The sequence below is a fragment of the Neopelma chrysocephalum genome, unplaced genomic scaffold, assembly GCF_003984885.1.
Source record: "Neopelma chrysocephalum unplaced genomic scaffold, ASM398488v2 Primary Assembly neopelma1_44, whole genome shotgun sequence".
NCBI lineage: Eukaryota > Metazoa > Chordata > Aves > Passeriformes > Pipridae > Neopelma > Neopelma chrysocephalum.
Genome location: NW_020897703.1, coordinates 86,618 through 111,881, shown reverse-complemented (window position 1 = coordinate 111,881; position 25,264 = coordinate 86,618). Strand labels below are relative to the sequence as shown.

The following is a 25,264-nucleotide window of genomic DNA, read 5'->3' as shown; positions in this document are numbered from 1 at the left end:
TAAAGTGCAGACCTGTACTGAGAACCAGGCCTGGTAACTCTGTCTACTCCTACAGCTGAGAAAACAAAAGGGGGAAAAAACTGCCATTATAAGAGAAGAAGCATATTATAAATTATGGTTACAGAACTAGACAACCTTTCCTGCAAGGCCCAGAGCACTGGAAAACCCAGGTCCCCTGTGTATATGCACACCGTGTTTGTTGCAGGAAATATTTTAAGTTAGACTTTGGCTTACACAGTGGTTTATTTATAAGAAAACTTAACAAAGCTGTACTGATCAAAACAGTTCACTTAACACAGTTTGCTTATATATTTCAGAATTATGTTTCAGAATAAAAAATTATGCCCTTAAAACCAGATAACAACCTACCCCCAACACAGTAAGGTTCAGCAAACAGTGACCAAGAAAGAGTGAATGGGGGAAGCCAGTGTGAGTCATGACTTGAGCGATGGTCTTTGCCAGATCTCATTCCTTGCATCAGAATTTTCTCCCTAAGAAGGATTTAGGAGATAAAAAGGTAAATGTAACATGTCCTTGTCTTTCTCCATCTCATAAGGGCAGTTTTCTACAGTCCTTAGTAACAGAAAAAAAAAATACTTCCAGAGCTTTCACACATCAAAAAAAAAAAAAAAAAAGGCAGAAAACAAGAGGGAGAATAAAAACTAATATAAGCTAAAACATTATTTTGTAGTAAACAATAGAATATAACGTGCAATAGTGCAATTTCTCCTTTGCTGCTCCAACAGTGAAGTCTTGGAAGATAGTCCCCTGTGTGTCACCGCACAGCATCCCACACCTAACTGCGTGTCTGCCGGGCACTGCTGGCTTTGCCGGGCTTCGGAGCTGACTCACTGTGTCCGGGCTCTGCCTTCCCCTTCCCAAGGTGGCGGAGTTTCTGATCCCAGCGCTGCAGGTTAAATGGCAAAGATGTTACAAGAGAGATTGCAGAAGAAATAAGTCATATGTAAAACAAACACGTGCACAAACAGCAGCAGCAGGAGAAAAGCCGCTGCTGTTTCCATCACATCGCCCCGTGTTGGGCTCAGGGGTGGAATGCGAGGTTATCGGGAAAAGTCACTTCAAACAGGGAAACCATTTCCTGGCTTTCTTGTAGCCTCTGTCAATGAAGGGGCTATACAAAGCATAATGGCTTCAGCACAAAGGAGACTTACCTTTGAAATAATAAAATTTAAATAAAGCTACTGATGCACAGTCTTTGGAGGAAGCGGGATGAAAAAGCAATCAAGCGATTTTTGTTAATTATTAAAAATTATTATTTCTTTATTTTTACTTTTGCAGGTAATAGCAACCACAGTAAAAAAAAAAAAAAGAAAAAAGGCATAATAAATACAGTTGGTGTAACTGGTGATACTCTTGGAAAAGATGATGATAATGAGAAATGGGTGGAGATGTGGCAGGGTCCTTAGCAGCCCCAGGCTGGGCACAAGAGCAGAGGCAGCAGGTCGCAAACAACAAGGAAATAAGTGAGAAAATAAGTGAGTTCCTAAAAAATTGTTACAAACAAATGATGCTCCCACCCAAGAACTGGAACTGAGGAGAAGTCAGGCCACAGTGGTAACAAGGTATTTTCTCTGTGGCACTGGATTTCATAGGGTTCTGCCAAATCAAACAACAACTTGGAATTAGACCCTCATATCTTTTCCCTCCTGTAATCTCCATGAATGCGACGAATGGCACAGAAAATCTTGCATTTATAATCACAACAGTATTTTTCTGCCAGTGATCATTACACTGTTGAAGAAAGTGCTGAGTGGAAGACAAGACTGGTTTGCACAGACACAACCATTATGGCACATCAATGGCTGAGAATTTGTGGCAAAATAAGAAAATTCTCTGTAAAGTGACATTCCTACGACATCAAAACCACTGATACTTTGCAGCTCATCAAAATATAAACCAGCAACCCTTCCAGAACTTGGAAGGCATTAGAAAACGTATAAATTAGAAAACAACAGAATGTATTTTCATACAGAATTAGGGTTGTTCAGCCTGGAGAAGGCTCCACGGACACCTCAGAGCACCTTCCAGTACTTAAAGGGGCTACAAGAGAACTGGAAAGGGACTTTTGACAAGAGCTTCTGGTGATAGGACAAGAGGGATTGGCTTCACACTCATGGAGAACAGGTTTGGATTAGGTATTAGGAAGAAATTCTTTCCTGTGAGGGTGGTAAGGCCCTGGCACAGGTTGCCCAGAGACACTGTGGCTGTCCCATCCCTGGAAGTGTTCAAGGCCAGGTTGGATGGAGCTCTGAGCAACCTGGGCTAGTGGAAGGTGTCCCTGTCCATGACAGGGCAGTGAAATGAGATAATCTTTAGGGCCCCTTCCAACCCAACCCACTCTAGGATTTGATGATACTTCACTTGCATTTGAGCTCATTGCTTCCAATTCACTATGACATGACTTCCCTGTCATCTACCTCCCTCAGCTAAGCCAGGAAGGTGAACTTAAAATAATTGCTAATCCACACAATTTGGTAAGGGAACTGTATTTAAAGAACATTAAATCTGGAAAGTATAATCCTGCCTTAGTCTGGAAAACATTTGTAAAGCCCTCTCGTTTTTTCTTTAACTAGTATCACCCCAATTAAGCAGGCATGTGCTGTGGAACACACAGCTTGCCTATGGAGTTAAAACACTCCTGCTGTTTGCTTTTTTTTGACAGAGGTTTTGATTGCTGCTGAACTAGGGGGCTTTGGGGTAATTCACTGTATCCCTTTAGTTTATTCATCATGCATTTCTACGTAATACAGCAAATAACACAGCAAGTTGTTTTTGACACATGGTATTAATTAACCGGAGGCAGCACCTGTATTTTCTTCCTTAATTTTGAAAAGATTAGGTAGATGTTTCATGGCACCTGCAACATTTTGACTTTTGGTGAGGTGTTTTCTTACCTTCACTTTTTTACCGAGACGATCCTTCCACTTCTCAGCTACGGACCCTTCCACTAAGAGTAACCTACACAACAGAGACAACCAGTTACTCCACCCACGGGCTGTACAACCCCACACAAGCAAGACTAAGAGCTCTGTGCCCACAGAGAGCCTTGCCCCCCCCAAACACCATGAAGGAGATGTTCAGGCAGTCACTCCCAAGTTTTTCTTTCCTTGTGGTTCCGAAATTCAGCTTTACAACAGGGGAACAAATAACAACCAACATGCTCCAAGGACAGCGCAGAAGAGTTACCTGGAACGCTCCTCATCCTCGTAGCCCATAATGATGTACTCTTCGTTGGCACTGAGCGGTGGGCACAGGCACCCAGAGTTCGTGTGAAGGTTTATGGTGTCCTTTGGGATGTTCACCAGGGAAGATTTCAGGATCTCCTTTACTTCCGCCACCACAGTGACGTCATGACATTTAGTCTTCACCTCCTTCACTTTAGCCCGAATGACTGGGAAAAAGTCACAAAGTATGTCGTTAGGAGCAGCAGAAAATGCAGGTCACTCCCAAGCCATTCCTGGTGACCTCTGGCATTAGTCTTTAGCATGGTCCATTACCAGAAGCTTAGCTGAACTCCAGCAGTGTCCCTGCCCCCATCTCTTCCCTTCATTACTTCACTCTCCACCAGAGGGGTCCAGGAGCTCAGTGTATCTCTTAATGGTATGGTCAGGAGCAGGAATTATGTACCAGTTGGACTTATGCCCTGTTTAAGCTGGGCTTTGACTTTAGCATCCTTTCTTCTTCTCCCTTGCCATGATAAATACATTTAATCCATTCTTTGCACACTCTCCTTCTCCCTTGAGCTGTAACTGATCCCTCTCTGACCAACTGTAGTACAGATGACCACATGTAATCTGTCACTCTGAACCTTTCACAAAAAGTGAATGTGCATTAGAACTTCTCATATCACTACTCTGGCTGGATGACAAGCCCTTACCTTTTTTATTCTCTCTCCAGTGACCAATCTGCTCTGCTCTTTATGAACTCCAAACACTCCTGATCTTGACCTGATGACCTGACTAATTGTTTCCTCCTTCACCCTTTCTTTTTAAGCTGTACAGGACGAAAGGTTGCTTTTCAAAGGCAAAGCTTTTAGTTTCTCTCACGGTGACCAGTGAACTGATACTACATGCAAATGCAAAGCCAACCCAGAAGTCACCCTCTAGAGAATGCCACATCATTTACAGCATACAAACACTATTTTCCTCTACAAATGGCAGACCCCTCAGATTCCAAACATCTTCTAACCTACGTGAAAAAGTTAATGTAGAAGAAAGAAAACCATGGATTTACACATCTCCTCTCTTTGCACGTATTGCCCATAACAACCATCAACCAGCAGGTATTGCTGGCACATTAAATACAGTTGCAAACAAACACTAACTTGTTCATTTAATATGCACAATTTACCCCAAATGATCCACTCTTTTAAGATTTCGAAAACAAACCCTTGCTTTAGTTCGGAGTAATTTCAAATGCATTTTGAAACCTCTCCAATTTCAAAAGCTTGAGAAGATGGGCAGCCACGTGCTAGCGACTCTGCCACGTGCAGGTACCTCTAGAGAATAGTCACTCTGCAATTTTTTTCCAAACAAATCCACCAAAACAACATAAAACTGACTAGACACCTAAAAAATAACAACGATGCTTGTTACAATTTTTTACCTTTTAACAGCAACTATTTTTAAAAGAAGCTTGCCTGACAATAGTTTTATAAATGTATTATCTTAATAAATATTATGCAATTGATACCATTTAAATAAAGCCTTTAAGTTCACTGACCCTTAGGCTCTTCACGTGATTAATGAGAAAAAGGAAAGGCCCAATAGTTCAGTTCCTATGATATGTATTCACTGGCTTCACCAGCCTAATTTGCTTGAACCAATCTGTAAGAAGAAAAGTAGCAGCCAGGACCTGTGATATGTCTGGACAAGGGAAGACATGATATGGACATGTGCAAAAGCTGAGTACATCAGAGCTGGAAATCACAGAGGCAGTTCAGACACAGCAGCCCACAATGTCACTTTTGCCACATCACTTTTCACACTAAAAAAGTGCCTGAACCCCAATATCTGTGCTGACACTGAGATAACTCAATAAAGACCCTTTTGTGGTACTGTATTAAGCTAATCCCCTTCATCCTTCTAATTTGGAAACATTGCAGGCCACATCTTCCTCCTGTAATAAGTAGCGCTGGATTATCCGTCAGTAGTTTGGAACTTAAATTTTTTTAATGAAAATTTTCCCTTGGCCAGAGCCTTAAAGAAGTTGGGTGCTGGCCATGCAGCTGCTCTTACCGTAGTTGTAGTTGTTGCGTAGGTAGGTCTTCTGGGTAGCTTTTACAGGCTTGCACTTGCAGCGGTCTACAGAAACAGAAGGCTTGGTTTAGAAAGAAAAGAGTATGTGTTCAGTGACAATCTTCCCCAAAACCTCAGACTCACACCTAACAAAAATTTCACTGAATCGACTTGCTTATTACAGTGAAATGCTAAAAGCCACAGGGCATTCCTGGTCTGTTCTGTTGGGAGAAGCAGAACTGTCCATGAGACCTTAAAGGTTTCTAGAAGAAAACCTGACATGCTGAAATTTTAAAAAAACCAAACCCAAACAACACCACAACAACAAAGACACAAGGACTTAGAGGCTGAAGTGACAAAATCACCCATTTTAAGCCAATTCAAGGTTTTATCTTGGTCTCTCCTGTGCTCCCAGGTGCTGCAATTCCATACCTTTGCAATCCTGTTCTCTCTTCTGTACTAGACTCAGGGAATGCCCTCCTTTCTGCACCTTTATTCACACAGGCCGTAACAGAGACACAGCAAGAAAATACAATGACAGGGCACGATTTAATATTTGATTGGAGACTATCTATCTCAGGTTGGTTTAGCAAACTGGGACACTCTGGCTAGCAGGCATTCAGAAAATCACAGAATAGTTTGTGTTGGAAGGGACCCTTAAAGGCCATCTAGTCCAACTCCCCGTGCAACGAGCAAGGACATCTTCAACTAGATCAGGTTCCTCAGAGCCCTGTCCAACTCACCATAAGGAATTGTGTAAATTGTACACAATTTTATTATGACCAAGAACCCCAGGTTTACTTGAAATGGAGAAATTCTTAGCCCTTGTGGCCCTAAGTATGGTCTTCAAAAGACAACACAAATGAGCACTGTCAGAGCAGCGTTTCCAGCGGTGCAGCTGCCAGACAGCTGGGAACTATAAGGGAGGCAAAAAGGTTTTCATTGGTGCCCAGGGAGCGCTAACGCTGAAGCTCCAGAGCCACACGTTCATTAACACCACTGATATTTCATGGCTGGTTGTTCTAAGGCAAATATTGACTTATTTTGCGCCAGTGTTTAAGTGGGGTTCAGTGGAGTCATTTCAAACAGCAGGTCCCAGTGTTACACACATGTGGTCACCTATTTTGACATTTGATTTGGCATTTAAATGGAAGTAGGCTTAATGCAGCTTATTTCTATACACCATCATTCCAAATATCAATGCATATAAGCTAGTGATTCAGTTAAATCCAATGTGGAGAATCTGAAAAAGAACTTTTATTTGCTACATAAGATTCCTGCATATTAAAAAAAAAAAAGAGAGATTAATCATACGGTTACAGACTTCTCAAATTATTATTTATTTTCTATTGAAAGAATTTTGTAGTTGAAAATACAAAAAAAAATCCCACAGGAGAGAGGAAAACATTTCAAAAGAAGAGTATATTGTTTCCTTAAATTCCCAACACATCCTCAGGAATCTATATATGAGTCCTACAGACTTAAGCTTTTGTATGAGACTGTGTTAGAATAACAAAGGCAGAGAAGGGAAGTGATTTTTGGCTTCCTTTCTGCCTCTGAGAGCTCGTGCATACTGTAGGCCAAATTATGGCTCATTTTTAAGCTGCCTTGAAACACAGAATAAAAGATGTGTTCCTGTGGCCCACACTCATAGAGGCACCTCAGCACTCAAGTCCAACAAGCTGTACACTTTAATGCTCTCCTGCTCTACAGTATTTTGCTCTGTGGCACAAGTAGAATAAAATACACTAAATTACAAGAAAAGAATATACACCCTCACATTTCCCTCAGTATTGAATTACTGCATTAATTTGAGAATATATTTTATTAGTCTTGTTCTAGAAACAATTTATAGTCCTGCCCATGTTCTTACTGAAAAATACCTCCTAGTCACCCTAGCGGACTTTACAAAATGCTGCAGTATTCCTGATTACTATTTAGAGATACAGAAACTAACCCAAAAGTAATTTGCCAAGGTCAGTTATAAAGTCAGTGGTACAGCCCGAACCAACTCCTCTCCCCCAATTCTTAGTACAATGACTTTCAAAGGAAGCCAAACATGAGTATTAGAGAACATATATTTCAGACAACAATGTAGTTTACTGCCAAGAGAGGTAAAAAAAGCTCCCCCCAAAAAAACTCATGGGGGTTCAGAGGGAAAGTTTTGCCAGAGATAAGAGGTGCCACCAAGCACAGCAGCACGTGCAATAAGCTCCAGAAACCACAGAGCTGAGAAAGGGATTTTTTGAAAACACATCAGTTTGCTACTTGCGAAGCAAACAAAAAAAATCTCTATTTACAAATATCTTTAACAAGTCTTTCAGACATGGTCCCAGGCTCAAGGCAATTTAAACCAAACTTGTTAAGGGACCTGCTTTTATCAGTTTTTCTAATTGTAGTTGGGTTTCTAAAGGACATGCACTGTTATTTAAGGAACACTTTGCACCTACACAGCTGCTTTCACTATGAAAGGAAATGTACTGTAATGATCACCTACAGATCACAGTTTAAAACTGTATTATAAACTGGGCATTATTAATACCTTTCTACATTTTGGCCACAGATTAATGCTGAAGTTATCCAGGTTTATGTAGATATCTAATTTCCTGTTCCACATCCACACTTAGGTGTTTATGTTAATGAACTGAACATCAGTCCACACTACAGCTTATCAACATCCTCCTCTGCAGAAGGAAAGACATGATGGCCAACTCTAGGTTTCCAAGTGTCATCTTCCTGACAAAGGCCTAAGGGGAAAACTTCTGATAAAACTGTAATAAAATTCAAGGAAACCTACAGTCATTGGCTTGTTTGAGCAACAAATCCACATTTCTATAATTATTAGCTACAAACCTGGGCTTTGCTTCTTTGCATTGCCTATGAGTGGTGGTAACACTCAGGGGGTTTTACTCAGTTCCAGCAAAAACCAAACAGAAATAAAAAGCAATGGGGGACCTGCTGGAATAAAACCAGAAGGTCTCACACTCAACCTCCTCAGGTTAATGGGAATTTTGCCATTATCTACAAAGAGTGCTGAATTTAATTTGCAAACTTTAAAGTCAGAATGAGCCATTACCTTACTAGTTTTGCCCAAGGAAAAATCAATGTAATGATTATTCTCACTGTTCAAGACAAAACTTGTAATAAAATCAGCACAGCCCTCTTGATTTGACAGACATTTTGAGGCTGACCAGCCCCAAATGCCACCTGCCCGTGGGATGCAAAAGCACAATCTGCAGGGTTCTTAGTCAAGAAAGAGCATTTTAACATCACTTAGTACCCCTCTCACTTAATAAAACATTGAAAGTATTTGAAGGACTCCAGCTTATGATAAAGTTTTCTAAAAGTTTACTTACCGATGCCGGCGCCTCTACAGTTGCCGTTATTGGAATCCATAGGGAAATCTGGCATGGATTCATAGAATATGTAAAGAAACATTACTATTTTTAATATTGCATTATTACTATTTTAATATTGCACACACATTACAATGTTTTCTCTTTCTCTAGTATTTAGCATATTAAAACTTAATAACTTCATTAATAAACAGATTGTAATGTTCTAGAGGCCAGTCTTGTAAAGTTGATACGATTTTTTATCTGCATTTCACCTGAAGCCAGCACATCATGTTAAATGATAGAGCAGATTAAACATTCCATTTCCACTGGTGCACATACTGGCAGGTTTTAGACAAGGATTGAAATTTATGGCATAAACTTTGAGCAGCTACAAAAAGTACCTGTACCGTTTGCATTTAATTAAATGATGAAGGAGAAATTACTTTTCGTTTGTTTTTTTGGTCACTGAGGAAATCAAACCAACCAACCACAATCATATCGTTGAAGAAAATGCCAAAATAAATGTTTAAGACCTTCCCCTTCCCCTCAGTTTAAAAACACACTGATTATTTTGAAGGACAGATAAGGAACAGAAGGAAAAAAGGCACTATGCCCAAAGAACTGCATTCAGACACATTCGTAGGTGGAATGTCTCCTATATTAGTAAAACACATAATTTCAAACCTATTGTTGATTAAATCACACAATTTAATGGGTTTATACATATACTTAATAATTAAAACCAAGTATGTTAATGCACATAACCTTGCACTAATTAAGGACAAAATAAAAGCAAGAAGAACAAGATTTGGGAGAGAGGCAGGATACTTTATTACAATGGCACATGAAATGGAAAAACAAACAAGCTTTCAAAGAAAAGGCCTTCCTTTAATTTTGCATGCCCAATCATTTATGCTGTTTTTCTAAGTCTGGAAGCTGGTATCCTACAAACATCATCTTTCTTATAATCTTATATTATCATGGATGCATGATAATACCACTGCTTTTACAATATAGGACAAATGAACACATGACCATGTAACAAAAGCTCCTCTCTTGCAGACTGAGCTGGAAGGATTTGGCTGTAAGACAGCCCAGGATGCTGATGATACTCAGTTTAGGTGAAGGCTTTAGATGTGTAGATTAAACGTCAAGGGCTGGGACCATTATTTAATCACAAATTCTGTAAATACATTATTGAAAAACCTGTTTACAGGAAAAATTATATTACCTAAATAACCTAATTTTGCCATCCTTCTTAAAAAATTTTTTAAATCTCCACCTTAATGCATATTTATACTATTTATAGAAACATGAAACTTCATTTACATAAATAAGCATATGGCTAAACCACAGTCAGAGCAAGAGTAAAACCGAAAACCAACTGATTTCCTCACAAAATAATTAACTTCAAAAAAATGAGACTTCAGGAATAGTTATTCTAACCAACGTAAAGAGCAAAGGGTATAGAAAACAGCACAGAAGGATTGAATAGATGCTCTTCTACATGCAAAATCCTGTTGCTAATAAAAAATCGCATCCATTTTCTTCTTTCCAAAGAAAGTTTCAAACTACCACAGGATCTCAGTTTATAGAATAAACCCAATATTTTCATGGAGCCAATTCAGTCTTTGCTTATCAGGTATTTCCATGGCAGCTCTAAGGCTTCTCTGTGTTGCCTTGTAACAAGTCAAATTATACAAGCTGATTCTTACTTACATATTTAATTTTGATTATTCACCTGGGCTATTCTCAAGTGTTAAGAATGCATTTTATGTTGTACCAAGTGCTTTCCTGCATTCCAGAACATGATGAAAGAGGAATTAGAATGAAAATGGTTTTCCTTCTGTAAATAGCCAGCAAAAGGATGACCACATTTCTTCTTTATCTCCTGGGCCAATCCTCCGTTGTCTTGTTCATTTAGTCAAGTTGTAGCTTTAAATCTACAGTTCCTTCTGATGTGGTAAAAGCACAGAGAGCCGGCAGGTCTCTGGTCTGATAATCCTCCCACCTGCTCCTGCTGCAGACAGAAGTCTGAAAAGCCTCCCAGCCATCATCCATGGAGAGATGGCTCTGCCTCTTCATCACAGAGGAGACAAGAGAAGTATCAGATGAAATGCTTACCATCTTCCATCCATGGAAGGAAAGAGGAGCCCTGAAGTACACTCCCCCTGCCTAAATCAAGGGCTGATCCAAGTAGTCATGACTTCACGGTGATTGAGCAAACCAAGTCCAACTCACACTGAAATTACAACTCAAAGTAAACCAGAGCCCAGTAAGGGGTTTGCAGCCTTCCATGGCCCACAGGGGGTGTGATGCTCGTGGGTACTGGCTGAGGAACTGTCCTTCCGACTCACACCAAATCAAGGAGGGCTGGCAAACACTCAATATGCCCAATACAAACCCAGTCCTGCAAACAAGCATGGAACTAAACTGCTCTACACCAGATGTTCCTGTCCACTCCTAGGTACACCACTTATTTTTAACCAAATTACAACACGCCACAGCCCCACCCCATTTCCTAATTCCGCACTGCCAGGTCACTCCTCCTAACTGAAGCCAGTTGTTGTGGGTACCCTACAGAGCAGCTGGGTGGAGCAGGAGCAATCTGGATGTTGTGTGCAGACCAGCTGTTGATAGAAGAGGTTCCCATTTCCATGCCTGTGTGAAGGCTGTGGTGCTCTGTACTTGTGGTCAGGGCATGGTGTCCATCAGTGAGCAAAGAGGGGGTAAACAGGCACTGATACGTCACTCCAGGGTTCATTTCCTTACTTGGGAGGGCTTGGGCCAGACAAATATTGACCTTGCCTTGATGCTTATCTTCCCTGAGGCACTCCTGTTTATTTAGGGATAAGTGGTTTCTAGTGATGGAGAGCAGTGTGGGCTTGTGGAGGGGACTGGAGACTTCTGCCACCATATGACATCTCAGGAAAGGCTTCCCATCTCCCTGATCCTTTCCCCAGTCAGGCTCATAATGTTTGGTCCACTCTCACCTACCAGGGAAGTGATGGGAAGAGGGTCTGGGCCAGCCCCACCACCAGCCACTCACCAGATCTTAGGTGGGTGTGAGCAACTATGAAACCCCAGCCCTTGACCCCAGCAGCCTGCTGAGCAGAGACCTCCCTCCACCCGGAGACGCACACTGCTGAGACCTTCAGCTGTAATGCAAACAGAGGAAGAAAAAAAAAAAGCCATTTAAAAACCCCCAAATCAACTGACTTCCTATTGTTCCACTTCTCTTCAGGGGCAACCCCTCTGCCAAGTTCTGTCTATGTAAAGCAATCTTTCTGAAAAGAGTATCTGTCAGTGATGATTAGCAGGATTGCCAAAGAGGGAATATTATGCAGAGGTCCAATCCAAAAGCTTCCCATTGAATTTTGTTTAAGAGCAGGGGAAAGAATCCAAACTGATCTTTCCAATAAGCCATTTTAATGACTCACTTTTCAGAGAGATGCTATATAAAAAAACCAAACCAAAACACTAACAAGGAGAGCTAAACAAAAGTAACTTGCACAGTAAGTGTACAAAATAACAACACCTGGACCACAGATTTGGATGAGAAGTTTTGGAAAGGGAAACAAACTTGGTAATGCCTACTTTTGAGTGAACATCTTACTTACACCACAGTTTAAATAAATAAAAGTAAAAAAAACCCAAGAAACGGCCAAAAGTAACATGATTCTGATTGTCACTGCAATTAAAGAGTATGGCCCAGCTATTACTGAAGCCACTCCGGGCACCCTGCTCCAAAGAACAAAACCACAGCCAGAGTTGCTGCTTGGACACTTGCTTCAGATGCAGACATTAACTAATGGAGCCCCATTAATTAAGAAACCCTTCCAAAACACATGAATTCAGACCTTGTCATCTACTTCAGCTCTTAGTACAGAGAGGATCTTTGCTAAGTTGGTTGCAAAAACACGCACAGTAAAGCAAAGTGATACGAAAACCAATCCTAGTTAAAATTTAATACAGAGAACTCAAGCTCCAAATCATAGAGCAGATTGCTCCACATAACAAATTATTCCTCATAACAAATCCCACCAGGTTTTGATGACATTTAAAGGCCCAGGTCTTGACTCAATGCTTAGACAACAGCTTTAGACAATGCAAAATCATTCTAGGGGACTCAGCTGTAGCAAGAGTCTAATGTCATTGGCGTTATCATCATTAATAAGGTTTAAGTTCCCTTATTTACATCTCCCGTCCTCTTTCAGGCTTGAAGATTGTAATGATTTTGTTCCTTAACTGAGAAATGAGGCTGCTCCCAAGTTTTGAGCAAATGCCTAAACAAATCTCAACTTTAAAATGACAACGTGGGCACGACTGTTCATCCTCAGCAAGGTGTGAAACGGTCCCCCAGCACCACTGTGCACATCGACCGCTGTAAGTAGAGCTGTGCAGAGACTGAGTCAGAACAAACTCAATGTGGAGCTTGGAAACCACTGTTTTGGAAATGAAGTTAATAACACATGAGAAAGAAGCATGGGAAATGGTTCTTTTGCTTGTCTTTTAAGCCTCCAATGCCAGATTCCCATACTGGGCTACTATGAACTCATCCAGCAGACATGGAGGTCTTGGGCTACCTGGAGGAATCAGGAATTCACAAGATTTAAGAAAATAGGTGTACACCCCTTGAACAATCTATAGTTTTCTTTAATGTTTAAGAGATGATACTTTTTTTTAAGATATTCAACATTCTCCTCAGACATCTTATGACAGTCACTTGAACTGGTTTGGGTGTCAACTACATGTGGTTGATACCTTGTGATGCCGCTTCCCTTTCTCCAACGTCTTATCAACAGGCCAACATCCCCCCAAGCTATTTTCTTACACAAATAAAATGTGATGAGATGGACCCGACCGACAGATCTGCCCTTCAGTTCGCACAGTACCCATCACATTGCTCTGGTTTTACAGCCAGTTCCCCCTTCAAAACAGGAATAAACATGTCACTTGAGACATAAACACTCTGCTAGGCAGTAGCAGCCAAGCACAAGTGCCAAAGTGCTCTTCTGAGTCAGCATCCCAATGTCAATGATGACCGTGGTCAGGCTGGTCATTTATTACCTGAAAATTAAAGACAGGTCCTGCCTCTGAAATTTTAGATACAAGACAGTTTTTGTCTATCAGCAGTTCCTGCTGTTTCACAGACCTAAGAAGTTTTGACGGGTCCCTGCATAAGGGAAGCAGATAATCTAATAGATGGGAGGAAGAGTCAGCATATGCATGTGGAGACTGAAATGCATGGAGCAGGTGAACAGGACCTCCCACAAATGAAAGACAGTTTGTATCAATATCTGCAAGCAGAACTGCTTTCATCCCCAAAAAGTGCAAGACAGGGATGTAGGATAAAGGTCATAGGAGACTTCAGACATTAGAATGCATTAATCTGACATTGGGGGTGTTAATATATTGTCCAGAGGCTTTTTCATCCTCCATCCTGAACGATGATTCCTCCACAAAAAGCCAAAATACTCAGCATCACACCTGCATCCAGAACACCTACACCATGCCCACAGCATCCTTCTGCTTTCTGGCTGTAAAGGAACTCCAGTGTTTCCCAAAGAGAATGAAAAATCAAAAAACATATGCTTCCTATGTGATGCTTCTTTGAAGGTAGTCTCTGTAACTTGAGGAACTTCAGAGCTCCAATTCAGTACTCCCACTCAGGTTTTGGAGACCAGCACAAGCCCAGGGAGCGTGCACAGCTATTCCTCTGACCAAGCCCAAAACACGTCAGCTTTCTCAGCCCCTGCATCCAGCTGACCCCCACCAAAGGATGCACAGTCTAGTATTGGAAAAAGGAATGAAAATTGGGCTTGTGATCCCTACCCCTGCTTTGACAACAACAAACACCTGACCACATCTTCCTTCAGGCTGCTGCCTTACGGAAGAGACGGGACAAATGTACCAGTGCTCACCAGCAACAATGCAGAGACCTCAAGAGGAAAGGAGATGGTAGAATCCTGTTACGTCACAGGTAGCAAAAGAATAAAAGCAAACCCAAGATTTCACTTCTGAAGAATAAAAAATTGGCTTCATGGCTGTTTCATGGGCTTCTACAACAAGAAGTCCATGAAACAATGGATTTATATTTCTGCCTGCTCTATTAGATGTAGTTTGCAGACAGCAGAAGGGGCTAGAACGCTTAGGAGATAAACTAAGAGCAGGTATTCTGCATGCTCCTCATCAGGCAGTTGGTTATTCATGTCTTCTACTTGGCTGCAATCCTTTATTTGGAGAATTGAATTTGGAAGTGTTCACCTTACCCCTTCCTAGAACAGGAATCCTTCGCTCTGCTTTCTAAAGGAGCAGTTTTATTCCCTCAAGAAGGATTCTTTCAGGCTGGTATATAATGCATCAGTTCAAAATTTTCAGCCCAGAAATGAGAATGTCATCAGGTTCTCATTCACTGAAAGAGAGTTTTCATGGATCTGGCCCTGGAATCCCTCAAAGAGGTTATTATACTGCTGAGGTCCTCAGAAATAGGTAACTCGGGGGCAATTTTAGCCAAGCTTCCTCCCTCCAGATTTGAATGTGATTGCTTTCAAATCGCTGCAGACCTGCCAAGCCTTGCTCATTTCGGAGCCATTTTTAAGGCAGTTTTGAAAGCACCTCAATGCCACAGAGAAAGGTGCTTGGTGTTCAAAACCGTATTTTCCCAAACCACCCCAGCAGGTCTCCAGCCCCCAAAAAGCAGAAGCTGACAGCAAAAATTGATGGTTGGGTTCGTGGGCTGGGGACGACTGCAAGGGGAGAAAGGATGGAAAGGCAAGAGGAGAGCAATTAGAAGGGTTAGAAAGAAATATTGGTAATGACCGGAGATACCAGGGTATGGTCACTGAGTGGAGATTTCAAGAGGTGGAAAGGGCCAGAGAATGGAGTCGGAGAAGAAACAGGGTTTGTCTGGCCTGTAAATAAATGGAGGAATGATGGAGTGAGCAGCTTACCTGGGAAGGCTGAGCTGAGGAGCACAGTCAGGAAACCGAAGCATGATATTTTGTTAGGAGAAGAAAACAGGAATTACAGTGTTTGGCATTACTGGCAGTGGAATACATAAAGCATTTGGTAATGGGACAGAAGCACAGTCAAATACTGTGCTGAGCATAGCATGAAAAATCCCCCTTTCATTCCCAGGCCATTCATTGCTGGGAGAGGTGGGATCCACTGTTCATCAGTGAACTCCCACAACCTGGCACTACAGCTGCAGGCACGGAAGGAGCCGGTGTGTGTGGGGGGGGGAAGGCAGTACAACGAGCCCTCGGGGTGCATGGGTGCTGCTCTGCCTCAGCCTCTGACCCTCCTGGCTGCTACCCCACCCCAGCACTGCTCTTGCACTCCTCTGATGGAGAGCTCTGGCAGAGCCACCAACACTGAGACTTCACTGCAAAGGAAATGTAACCTTGATCCACCAGCAGCAAATGCTTTCCTGAAGTAAGACAGGAACTGCAGTCGCTTTTTAAAGGTCAAAGCTCACTCGTGATAACCACCCACTGCTTTGCTTTAATTTCCTATTCAATAGCTCCTTGGATTCAGTATTTCTGTGGTGCTCGGCTCACCATCCTGGAGCTGTGCCCTGCCAACTCCTCCCTCCCTAGGGCAGCTGTGACAGGAGCAGGGTCCCTGAGCCACAGCAGGTTTGCAGCACAGCGGTGGCCTGAGCAGTCAGCAGTCCTTGCACAACTGTGCAGAGATGCTCCTGCCTCCCTAGTACCACTGGACGGCAGCCAGACACCCAGCACCACCCATCCTGTGGGGCCAGAGAGCTCAGCTGCTGAAACGGGATGCAGTGACAAAGCCGAGGGGCTCCAACAGCCCCTCAGAAGCCATGGTGGTCAGGTACCATCAGGACTGCACTGGAGCTGCCTCCAGTGGCAGAGGCAGCCTTTGGCTCGCTTCAGGGATGCTGGGAACAAAACACAGTGGGAGGCTGCACCTTTGCTGTGCTCCTCACCAGGTTGTAACTTTAGAGCCCAGGAACCTGTTGAGGAACCTGTGCTGTAACCTGTACCTTCAGTGCCAGCCACAGAGATGAGCTTGTTTTCTTCCCACCACTGGCACGGGAAGAGAATGGGTAGACCATGGCCCCCCAACTTCTGCTTGGGGCTCCTCTGGGCACAGCTCTTTTCCCCAAAATCTGTGGAGTGGTGGCCTTGTGTGGGAGGGGAGCATCCCACTTTGGGGAGTGAGTGGTTGGAGATGAACAGAGGCGCTGGAGGAGTCGGCAGGCTGGGGGCTGCCCCTCTCAGGTGGCTCTGCCTTCTCAGCCAGCAACCGCAGCCGATGGAACACCAAAGCGGGGTATGGAATTGTTTCCCATTGATGTGGAACGAGGGCTGTCGTTCCCACACTCCTACGCGATCCCCAGAGCCGCGGCGGGGCTGTCACTTGTCACACACCCTCTGTGCCCAACAGCAAAACTTTTCCAGCAGTTGCTAAAGGCAGAGAAAAGGGAGGAAAAGAGCGGAGGGCAAGCAAAGAGGCTCGGGGAGCAGTCGGACGGCGCGGAAGGGAGGCAGGGCTCCCGGGCTGGCGGGGCCGGGCTGCGCTCCCTGCCCGCCGCCCATTGTCCCCGCGCCGGTGCCGGTCCCCGCGCACTCACCCGCGCCCTCGGCGGTGACGATGGCCTCGGGGGAGATGCAGACGCCGCGGTCGTAGAGCGGCAGCTCGTCGCAGGCCAGGCTGTCGGGCCAGGCGTGGCTGTACCGCACCAGGACGGGCTCGCAGCCGGCGCGGGCGCGCTCGCAGACGGACTTGCAGGGCTTGATGGGCTCGTGCTGGAAGTCAATGGTGCAGATGGGCGCGTACATGGCGCAAAGGAAGAAGAGCAGGTCGGGGCTGCAGTTGGTGCCCAGCAGCCCCTCGAACTGCTCCATGGCCAGCACGGCGTTGGCCTGCGTGCTGTGGTGCAGGTGGTTCGGCATCTTGGTCATGTTCCAGGGCAGCGGCTTGCACAGCGGGATGCGCACGGGCTCGCAGGCCGCCCCCCGCGCCGCCGGCGCCCGCCCCAGCACCAGCAGCCCGGCCAGGGCCAACACCGGCAGCCCCCGCCACATGCCGCCCGCCCCGACGGTGACCGAGGGGCCGAGCGGGCACAGCGAGCGCGGGGGCGGCTCCGCCCGCCCCGGCCCGGCCCCTCCGCGCTGCCCCCGCCGGGCGCGCACGGGGTCCCGCCTCTCCGCCCCGCAGCCCGGCCCCGAACAAAGGAGAGCCCCGGGCAGGGGAGGGACGGCTCTGCTTGCCGAGAAGAACGCGAGAGAAGTTCGCCCCGTCCTCTCGGGAAGGCGAGCGCTTGAATTCTCCCCGAAGTAAAAACCTCGCTGTGAACGCGGACACGATTCCAGACCAACGTCTCGGAGCTACATTCACGTGTTTTTTTGGGAAATACCTGGTTTTTGCACACACTGTGCCGGGTGCGGCGCTTAAGCAGGAGGGCACACAAAGAGCACGTCACCTAGAAATAGTGATGGGTGCCCAGTTTTAGAGGACAGCCTGTAATAATGGTGAGAGGCTTAAAAAAAGAGGGAGATTGGGCTGGGCAGCTGGGGGTGCTTTCTTTTCAGAAGGTTTAAAAAAAAAAAAGGCCAGATATTGTTTAATCTTGAAGAGCAGTGGCACAACAAAGGGGGTCCCGACTTGATCTGAAAGAAAGAGCTTTGATATAATCATAGACTGTTTTGAGTTGGAAGGGACCTTAAAGATCATGTAGTTCCAAGCCCCTGCAATGGGCAGAGACACCGTCCACTAGACCAGGTTGCACAGAGAAAACGAGCTGACATTTATTAACTGAATAAATCCTTTCTAGTTATAAAGGTACTGAGAAACTGCTCGACTGTGCATTTGTTTTAGCTTTACTATGGTATTAGGGGGTTTAGTATTCCAGCCTCTACCCTCAAATCGAACCTGTGAGTAGAAACATACCTACCACAAGCCAGAGCTCAGAAAACAGACCAAAAATGTGGATGGGCTCTGAAAGCAACCATGGATACAGACTCAGAAAAACAGGGTCCTAAGCCTGGAAGGGCTTTTTGGCATTTTTTAACTTTATGACTGCAGATGAAACCTTGATCTCTTTAACTCTGCTGCCAAAGTCCTGTTGGCTCCAGCAAAGGCACATGCCAAGCAAACAAGGAGTTGTAATAGGGCCAGTGGAGTGGAGGTATTTTATTTGCCCACCTCCACAGGCAGGTGCTAATTTCAAGGGCCAAAGTGTAGTTCCCTGCACTCCCAGAAGGAACTCTGGGCCTTTGAGACAGGCAGAAATGTCCATACAGTGTGTGACAGCCTCAGGAGCCATGGGTCAGGGTGCCTGTGCTCCTGAGCCTGCATCCAGGCTTGCAAAACAGCTGTGAGGGCAGGCAAAGGGGAGCTTGCTCCTCTGCAGGGGGAATCAAAGAGATCTGCTTTGACTTACCCTCTCAGCTCCTCAAATTCAGTCATAGCAGAGTCTCAGGCTTGAATTTCTCCTTGCAGTGTAAAAAATATGTGTTTAAAAAGTATATGGTGTAATAAAAACTTTATCCACCTGGTTGGGAACTGAATATACTGGGACCCTACCTGACAGATGATGGATGTGGAAGTGATGCATCCCAGGGTACCTGAGTCCAGCGAGATGGGCCAGAGCAATGCAGAGGAGCCAGTGCCATGAACGAACAACATGACATTTTCTCATCTCTCTATTTTATTTCTGGGAATATTTTTTTCAGATTGCCTCCAATCTGTTTTAGAATTCATAACTGCACAGGACGGCTTTTAAAACATATCCTATGCTTTGTAGGAAATAGGATAATGCTGAATATTCCTATGGCTGCTATAAGGCTATCAATTAAATAAATTTAATTTTTTAACCCCAAGTCCACATGAGATGACACTGCATGTCTTTTTTTAAAGGTGTGGAGGCTGGTAAAGCAGAAAAGAGACAGCAAAGAAGAGGGCTGTGGTTTCATGCTATGACAGTGCAGCTGCAGTGCTTTACCCTGCAGGTGGAGAGGTTCCACTGGCAGGGAAATAAAGCAGCCGGAGGAAAAGAGCAAACCAACAACCTGCTCTGTGTCCTCACATGCAGTTGCTGCACAACACTGAAACTGCCAACTGGAACTAAAATAGGTGCACGTACTTAAAATGGGGACTAGGGGGAGAAAGTGTGCCCTGTGCTATCTGGAATTTGCCACCAATCTCAAAATAAGTAGTTTTTACTTTGTGTGCCACCACGCCACTGTTGGGAATTCTCTTCTCTCCCACCACTTTCTCAAGATTCCGTGAAGAAAACAAAATCTCTTTCTACACTTTCCATCAATAAGGGCAATGCTAAACCTCTGGGGGTGGTTGGTGACAGCAACTGGATTCCTAAGCTTGGACAACTCCAGAAGGGTTTAGTCAAACCATGGTGTCATCATTCTGTCAGCTCGATGTCATGCATGACCAGCAAGAATTTCTTAATAAAAGTGTGCCCAGGCAGCAAGCTAGGATCAGCACGGCCTGCCTATGAGTTTCCTGGTGGGCTTTGGGAGGTTGGTACAGACCTATGAATTTAAAGAATAATAATAGAGCCCGTGGTATCACACAGAGTAATTTCCTAGAATAAACAACAGCTCGGTGGGGCTGAGGCCCAAGGCAGGGATTTGCCTCTGGAGTAGCTCATACAAAAATTACAGAAAAAGTTTATTATTGTGATTATGCTCCACAAGAGCCACGGTAACCCACAGCAGTGCATAGTACTGCCCAGGGCCCAACTTACTCATCCATAGCCTCAGTTAAAAAAACCGTGTTGCCTTGGAGTGCCATAAGGATGGATTTCAGTGGGAGGTGGTTGGAAAACCCTCACAGCTCTGGAATGGCTGACCAACTTTATTTGAGGATGCAGAAACAGAGCAGCATGAGGAAGGCTGCAAAGAGGATGAAAAGGGATTGTGGGGTTTGTTGTTGCACCCTTTCCCAGAAGGAAACTGAGTAAGGAACTGCTTCCAGATGCCTGGCATTAATTTATTGCTTTACTGTTTTTTCCTTTACATAGTGTCTGTTTTTCCCCCTTCTATCCTTGTTTTTCTCTTATGGGAGTCAGATAAACAGCAACAGATTTAAGAAGCAAGAGCTGGCTGAGATGCTCTGATGTCCTGCTCCACTGGTAGAACTGTACACCAGCAAAACTTCATGGCTAAAAATATAGAAATATATGTATTTCAAGTTTAAGCTGGAGCTACCGCATTACTAAATAGAAATATGACCTTATTAAAAAATAAAACTGAAATTTGAAGCCTTCTTTGCAACGGTAAGAAACGCATACGGGTTTGGCCAAGACGAACATGCTGCAGCTCAGGCACTCCCAAGGGCATTTGTTAGCATCAGTTCTATCCTCAAGTGCAATAGTCTCCCTTTAGGGCCATGAAACATCCCCCTGTACCCATCCCAGCAGTTTACCTCTGTGAGCAGGGCGTGTCAGAGGAGGCACAGGAAGGATGAAAGCCCAGCTCAAACCATGTAGCATCTAGTCCAGCCTGGGGCAGAATTCAGCAGATCAACAAATCTGTATTTACATTTCTAAGAGGAAAGATACTAAGTAGATATTGTGGAGGCATTTAACTTCATAGTCTATGAGCTTTTGAGAAATGAATCTGTGTCTAAAACAAACAAGAGTATGTAGTGACAAGAGGGAATGGCTTCAAACTGACAGAGAGTAGGTTTAGACTGGACATGGGAAAGAAATTCTCCCCTGTGAGGGTGGTGAGACTCTGGCACAGGTTGCCCAGAGAAGGTGTGGCTGTCCCATCCCTGGAAATGTTCAAGGCGAGATTTGATGGATTGAGCAGATATGATCAACCTGGTCTAGTGGAAGGTGTCCCTGTCCATGGCAGTGAGCTGGAATGAGACGATCTTTAAGGGTCCTTCCAACCCAAGCCATTCTGTGATTCCATGAAATTCAGAAAAGAAAAATCAGAGCAAAGATCAGGAAAAAATGCAGAACACGTGTCATTTTTCCTTGTGTAGCAACTCTGCCAAAGATGCAGGGCCCATGTGTGCAGGCACATTTGTATTTTAGATAACATAAACCCCACTGGCACAGTAGGGAACAGCCTATGTTAGGCTGTAAGTTTTAGGTGACATTATAATAAAAATCACCTTTCTCCTTTCAGTTTGCATGTTCTGCCAGACTCTTGAGATCACTGACCTGCAACAGTGTTCAGAGAAGGTGCAAGTTCACCCCATGCTTGGGGGACTTCCCATTGTCTTCCCAGTTCAGGCTGCCCAAGGGCCCAGTGGGCTGTTGTTTATAAACCAGGGACTGTGGTTTATGGTTTGCTCCTGCCCATTCCAACTGAAAAAAGGTGCAAGTGTGACCATATCTACTCAGGCTGTTCCTAAGAATAAAAATAGCTGAGATAAAAATACTTCTTTAGAACAGGTTTTTGTTTTCCTGAACCTTTCTTTAGCAATCTCAGGATTACATATGACTTAATTTGCTCCTATACACTGCCTTAGAAAAACAAACACAAAACCACAAACCAAAAACAACCAAGCAACTCACCGAAAACAAAACCCTAAAATACTTCTTACACAGCTGTTACTAAAACCATAAAATCATTGACTTACAGAGTCATAAAAATGGGATTTATTGTACATTTCCTGTTCCAGCCAGGGTCTTGTTTCAGCTCCCTCAGGTACAAAAAACACAGGAGACTATTCTTTATTTTAATAATCTTTCAAGCTTCTCCATGGATGACTTTTAATGCAGTCTTTCAGACTGCAATTTTTGGGGCTGTTTTTATTAGACAGCTCATTATTAACTATCCCTTGCCCTCAGGGTCTGTATGCCTCCTAGAATAAGTTTTTTCATATTAATATTTCCTCACATTACCTGCCTTCTTGAAGTCCCAGCAAAAAAAGAAAAATGTATTTGCCCAGTGTTTTGCATCCATCTTACGGGTAAAATTAATAGTATGGCTAGGAAAATATGCTGCTTTATCTTTACATATCAAGAAGCCTAATTAACATGGATTTCAAAGACAAAATCAGGCCAATTCTGTTCAATATTGCATATTACAGGCTTTCAGTCTGTGCACACAGAAACACACTCACATACCTCTCCCACAGCAGTCTCATTTTGCAGGGTGATTTTGTTTGCTGCTTGGGATTTTTCCCAGATTTTTGTGGCCATGTCAGGGTTTACAGCTCCTCAATACTGAAGTTCACTACCTGCAACACTGATTTTCCACCTGGACACTGCAACATGGATTAGTGTTCCTGCATATTTATTGAAAGCGGTATGTGCTTCTCGGAGCACTCAGCCATTCTGAGGGGACCTAGAGCAGAAGACACAAAGCTCAACTTCCTGATGTGTCTTTGCCACCCTCCCTGAATCCTCCCAGCTCACTTTCAGTGCAATATATCGTGCAAAACTGAGCCAAGAGATTCCAGTGGAGGAGAAGCGCTGCTCTTCCTTGTTTAGCTGGAATTACGATGCCCCCAGCTCTCCTGATTCCGTGGGTTAGCACACATCAAGTAAAGCAATGGACAGAACTCCCATCTTTTCCTTTGGGACAGCACATCTTAAATTTGGAGGCAGTAAAAGCACAGTTAGTTAGTCAGTACCCAGGCTCATGGACGTAGGACTGGGAAAGCATTTGCCCGTGCTTCAGAGCAAAGTAGCTCCATTTGCACTTAATTCCCCTGTTCCTCATAGGTCTGTGTTTATACACCAATTCCCCAGGACAAAGACAAAGATTACAGTCACAGATTAACTGTACTGACTGATTAGTGTCCTGATTAGTGTTCTTGCTTGGGTGGGGGGACCTGCTGCTGCATAGGAGGGGACACCGGGAAGGATGCTCAGCTGCTTTGCTTCCCAGCAGACAGTTTTTTCCTTTTTTTTTTTTTGTTTAAACTCTTGTTCACAAGTTTATGACACCCAAGATAGCCTCTGTGGTAGCATTATGTACAGATATTCCATTTCAATGCATTCAGTTCATTATTCCAACGTGACAAACTGTTGTACCCTATTACGATGCCCATGCAGATAACAAAAAATACATCCTTCCCTCCCACCCTGGCTTATGCTAGAGACACAACAGCATCCACTGAGCCCTCTCCAAGTTACAATTACCTCCAGATGGAGTGTTTAAAACCAAAAAAAAAAAAACCCTGCAAATTTCTATAATGCCCTATACATTATGCAGCATTTCTAGTCTGGCCACTGCAGAAATAATTTGAGAGGTATGGCTTAAAGGCCATAACCACTCAGAATTTAATTCTGTTAAACCATAAATTCACTGTTTCAGATTTACAACCTCTCTGGTTGCATGGTCAGAGCCTGCCTCTTCTGCTGCTTACCCACCTGCCTCTTCTGCTGCTTACCCAGATTTATTAGCAGTGTCCAGCACCATTAAGCACCGAATCCCACCCATGCCTAAAAATAAGCCCTGCACAAACAGCTGAGTTTTGCAGTACCAGCCTAATATCACCAGGTGCTGAAACTCAGACTCACCACTCATTTCAGGGGGAGCTCATTGGGCTTGATGTGCCCTAGGAAAAAGTATTACCTGTAAGTAGAAGCCAAACCAGTGTGTGTGTATTTGGGATCACAAAGGGCTCTGTCTGGAAACCTCACACCAAATGTGGGAGAAGAAACACTGCCTTTCCTGACAGCTTCTACTGACACACCTGCAGGGCCACACAAACAGCAGATGCTCTAGAAAGTCAAAAACTATGAAATTGTAAGAACAATTTCACATTAAGAAGCCCACCCAGATGCACAGAAGTTTTTAACTCTCCCAGGGGAAGGTTCCCAGCTGCCTCACGGGAATGCCTCGCCCGCCCCTCGCTCCCTCAGACCCGGACATAGGGAGCACACACGGCTGCCTTCCACAGGGGTAGCTCCCCGGTGCTTATTTTTAAACTTCACAATTCAGCTCCTCATCTAATTTCTGATTTACTGAAAAGATTTAAAATCGGGCAGAGTTGCTGAGGCTGCAGCTGCTGCTGTGACTTTGTGAGGGTGTTCCAGGTTTTGCCACTTTATTTTTACTTCCGTGAGAGGTATCAATAAGGGGAGAAGTAGGTATAGAAAGGTACCCAAAAATTAAGGAAGAGCTAGTGGTCTCTAAATATAAATCCACAAATTAGTTAAGTGTGAAGCCATTAGACATTAATAATCCACAGCCTAAAGTGGATCTTGTTCTTCTTTCAGCCCTTTGCAGCAGTCCACAGCATTCAGTATGTCCAGTGATTTACAGGACCTTCACAGTACGCACCAGGCCATACTAAAGCTCTTCCCTCCCCCATAAAACGTGATTTGGGGAATATTTTGGGAACTTGGGGACTTTCAGATCATAGTTCTTCATCCCACACATTCAGTTGTGGCAGAATAAAATTCATGCCCAGGACATTAACATGCTTATCTCTCTCCAGTTGTATTCTCATGATATTAAGTATTTATTTTAACTAAGAAATTAAAAAAAAAAATTTAAAAAATACGGTGACGGGGTTGAGAAATAAATGTTTAAAATTGCTTTACCTCTCTACTCAACAACCTTCCATAGCTCAAGTGAAACAGGAAAAAGCTAGTGGCATTTTCCCAGGAAATATTTATAGGTTTTAAGTGTGGCCATTTCGCTGTCCCTCCCCTAGTATTGCTTTCACAAGATCCATAAAACTAACCTCCCAACAAGCTTT

General features: G+C 43.9%; 1 protein-coding gene across 3 annotated transcripts; it reads right to left on the bottom strand.

The window, feature by feature from the left end:
- Positions 1 to 224: 224 nt before the first annotated feature.
- On the bottom strand, positions 225 to 17,988 carry FRZB (frizzled related protein). Of its 3 annotated transcripts, XM_027677930.1 has the most exons (7): positions 17,202 to 17,988; positions 8,615 to 8,662; positions 8,214 to 8,216; positions 5,259 to 5,324; positions 3,208 to 3,412; positions 2,916 to 2,979; positions 225 to 907 (listed from the first exon to the last, which is right to left on the bottom strand). In XM_027677930.1, the coding sequence occupies exons 1-7, from the start codon at positions 17,653 to 17,655 to the stop codon at positions 797 to 799; spliced, it is 951 nt and encodes a 316-aa protein (XP_027533731.1). In that variant the 5' UTR covers positions 17,656 to 17,988; the 3' UTR covers positions 225 to 796. The 3 variants fall into 3 exon arrangements, with proteins under 3 accessions (XP_027533731.1, XP_027533732.1, XP_027533733.1); XM_027677931.1 differs by lacking the exon at positions 8,214 to 8,216 and having other exon boundaries at positions 5,259 to 5,327; XM_027677932.1 differs by lacking the exon at positions 8,214 to 8,216 and having other exon boundaries at positions 17,202 to 17,980.
- Between the last annotated feature and the right edge of the window lie 7,276 nt (positions 17,989 to 25,264).

Excerpts from the sequence above, each read along its gene's own strand:
- FRZB (XM_027677930.1), bottom strand. The coding sequence starts at position 17,655 with ATGTGGCGGGGGCTGCCGGTGTTGGCCCTGGCCGGGCTGCTGGTGCTG. Across the intron at positions 3,413-5,258 it reads ACGCAACAACTACAACTACG|TCATTCGGGCTAAAGTGAAG; the intron begins GTAAGAGCAGCT and ends ACTTTTTCCCAG. Across the intron at positions 908-2,915 it reads GTCTCGGTAAAAAAGTGAAG|CGCTGGGATCAGAAACTCCG; the intron begins GTAAGAAAACAC and ends TTTAACCTGCAG.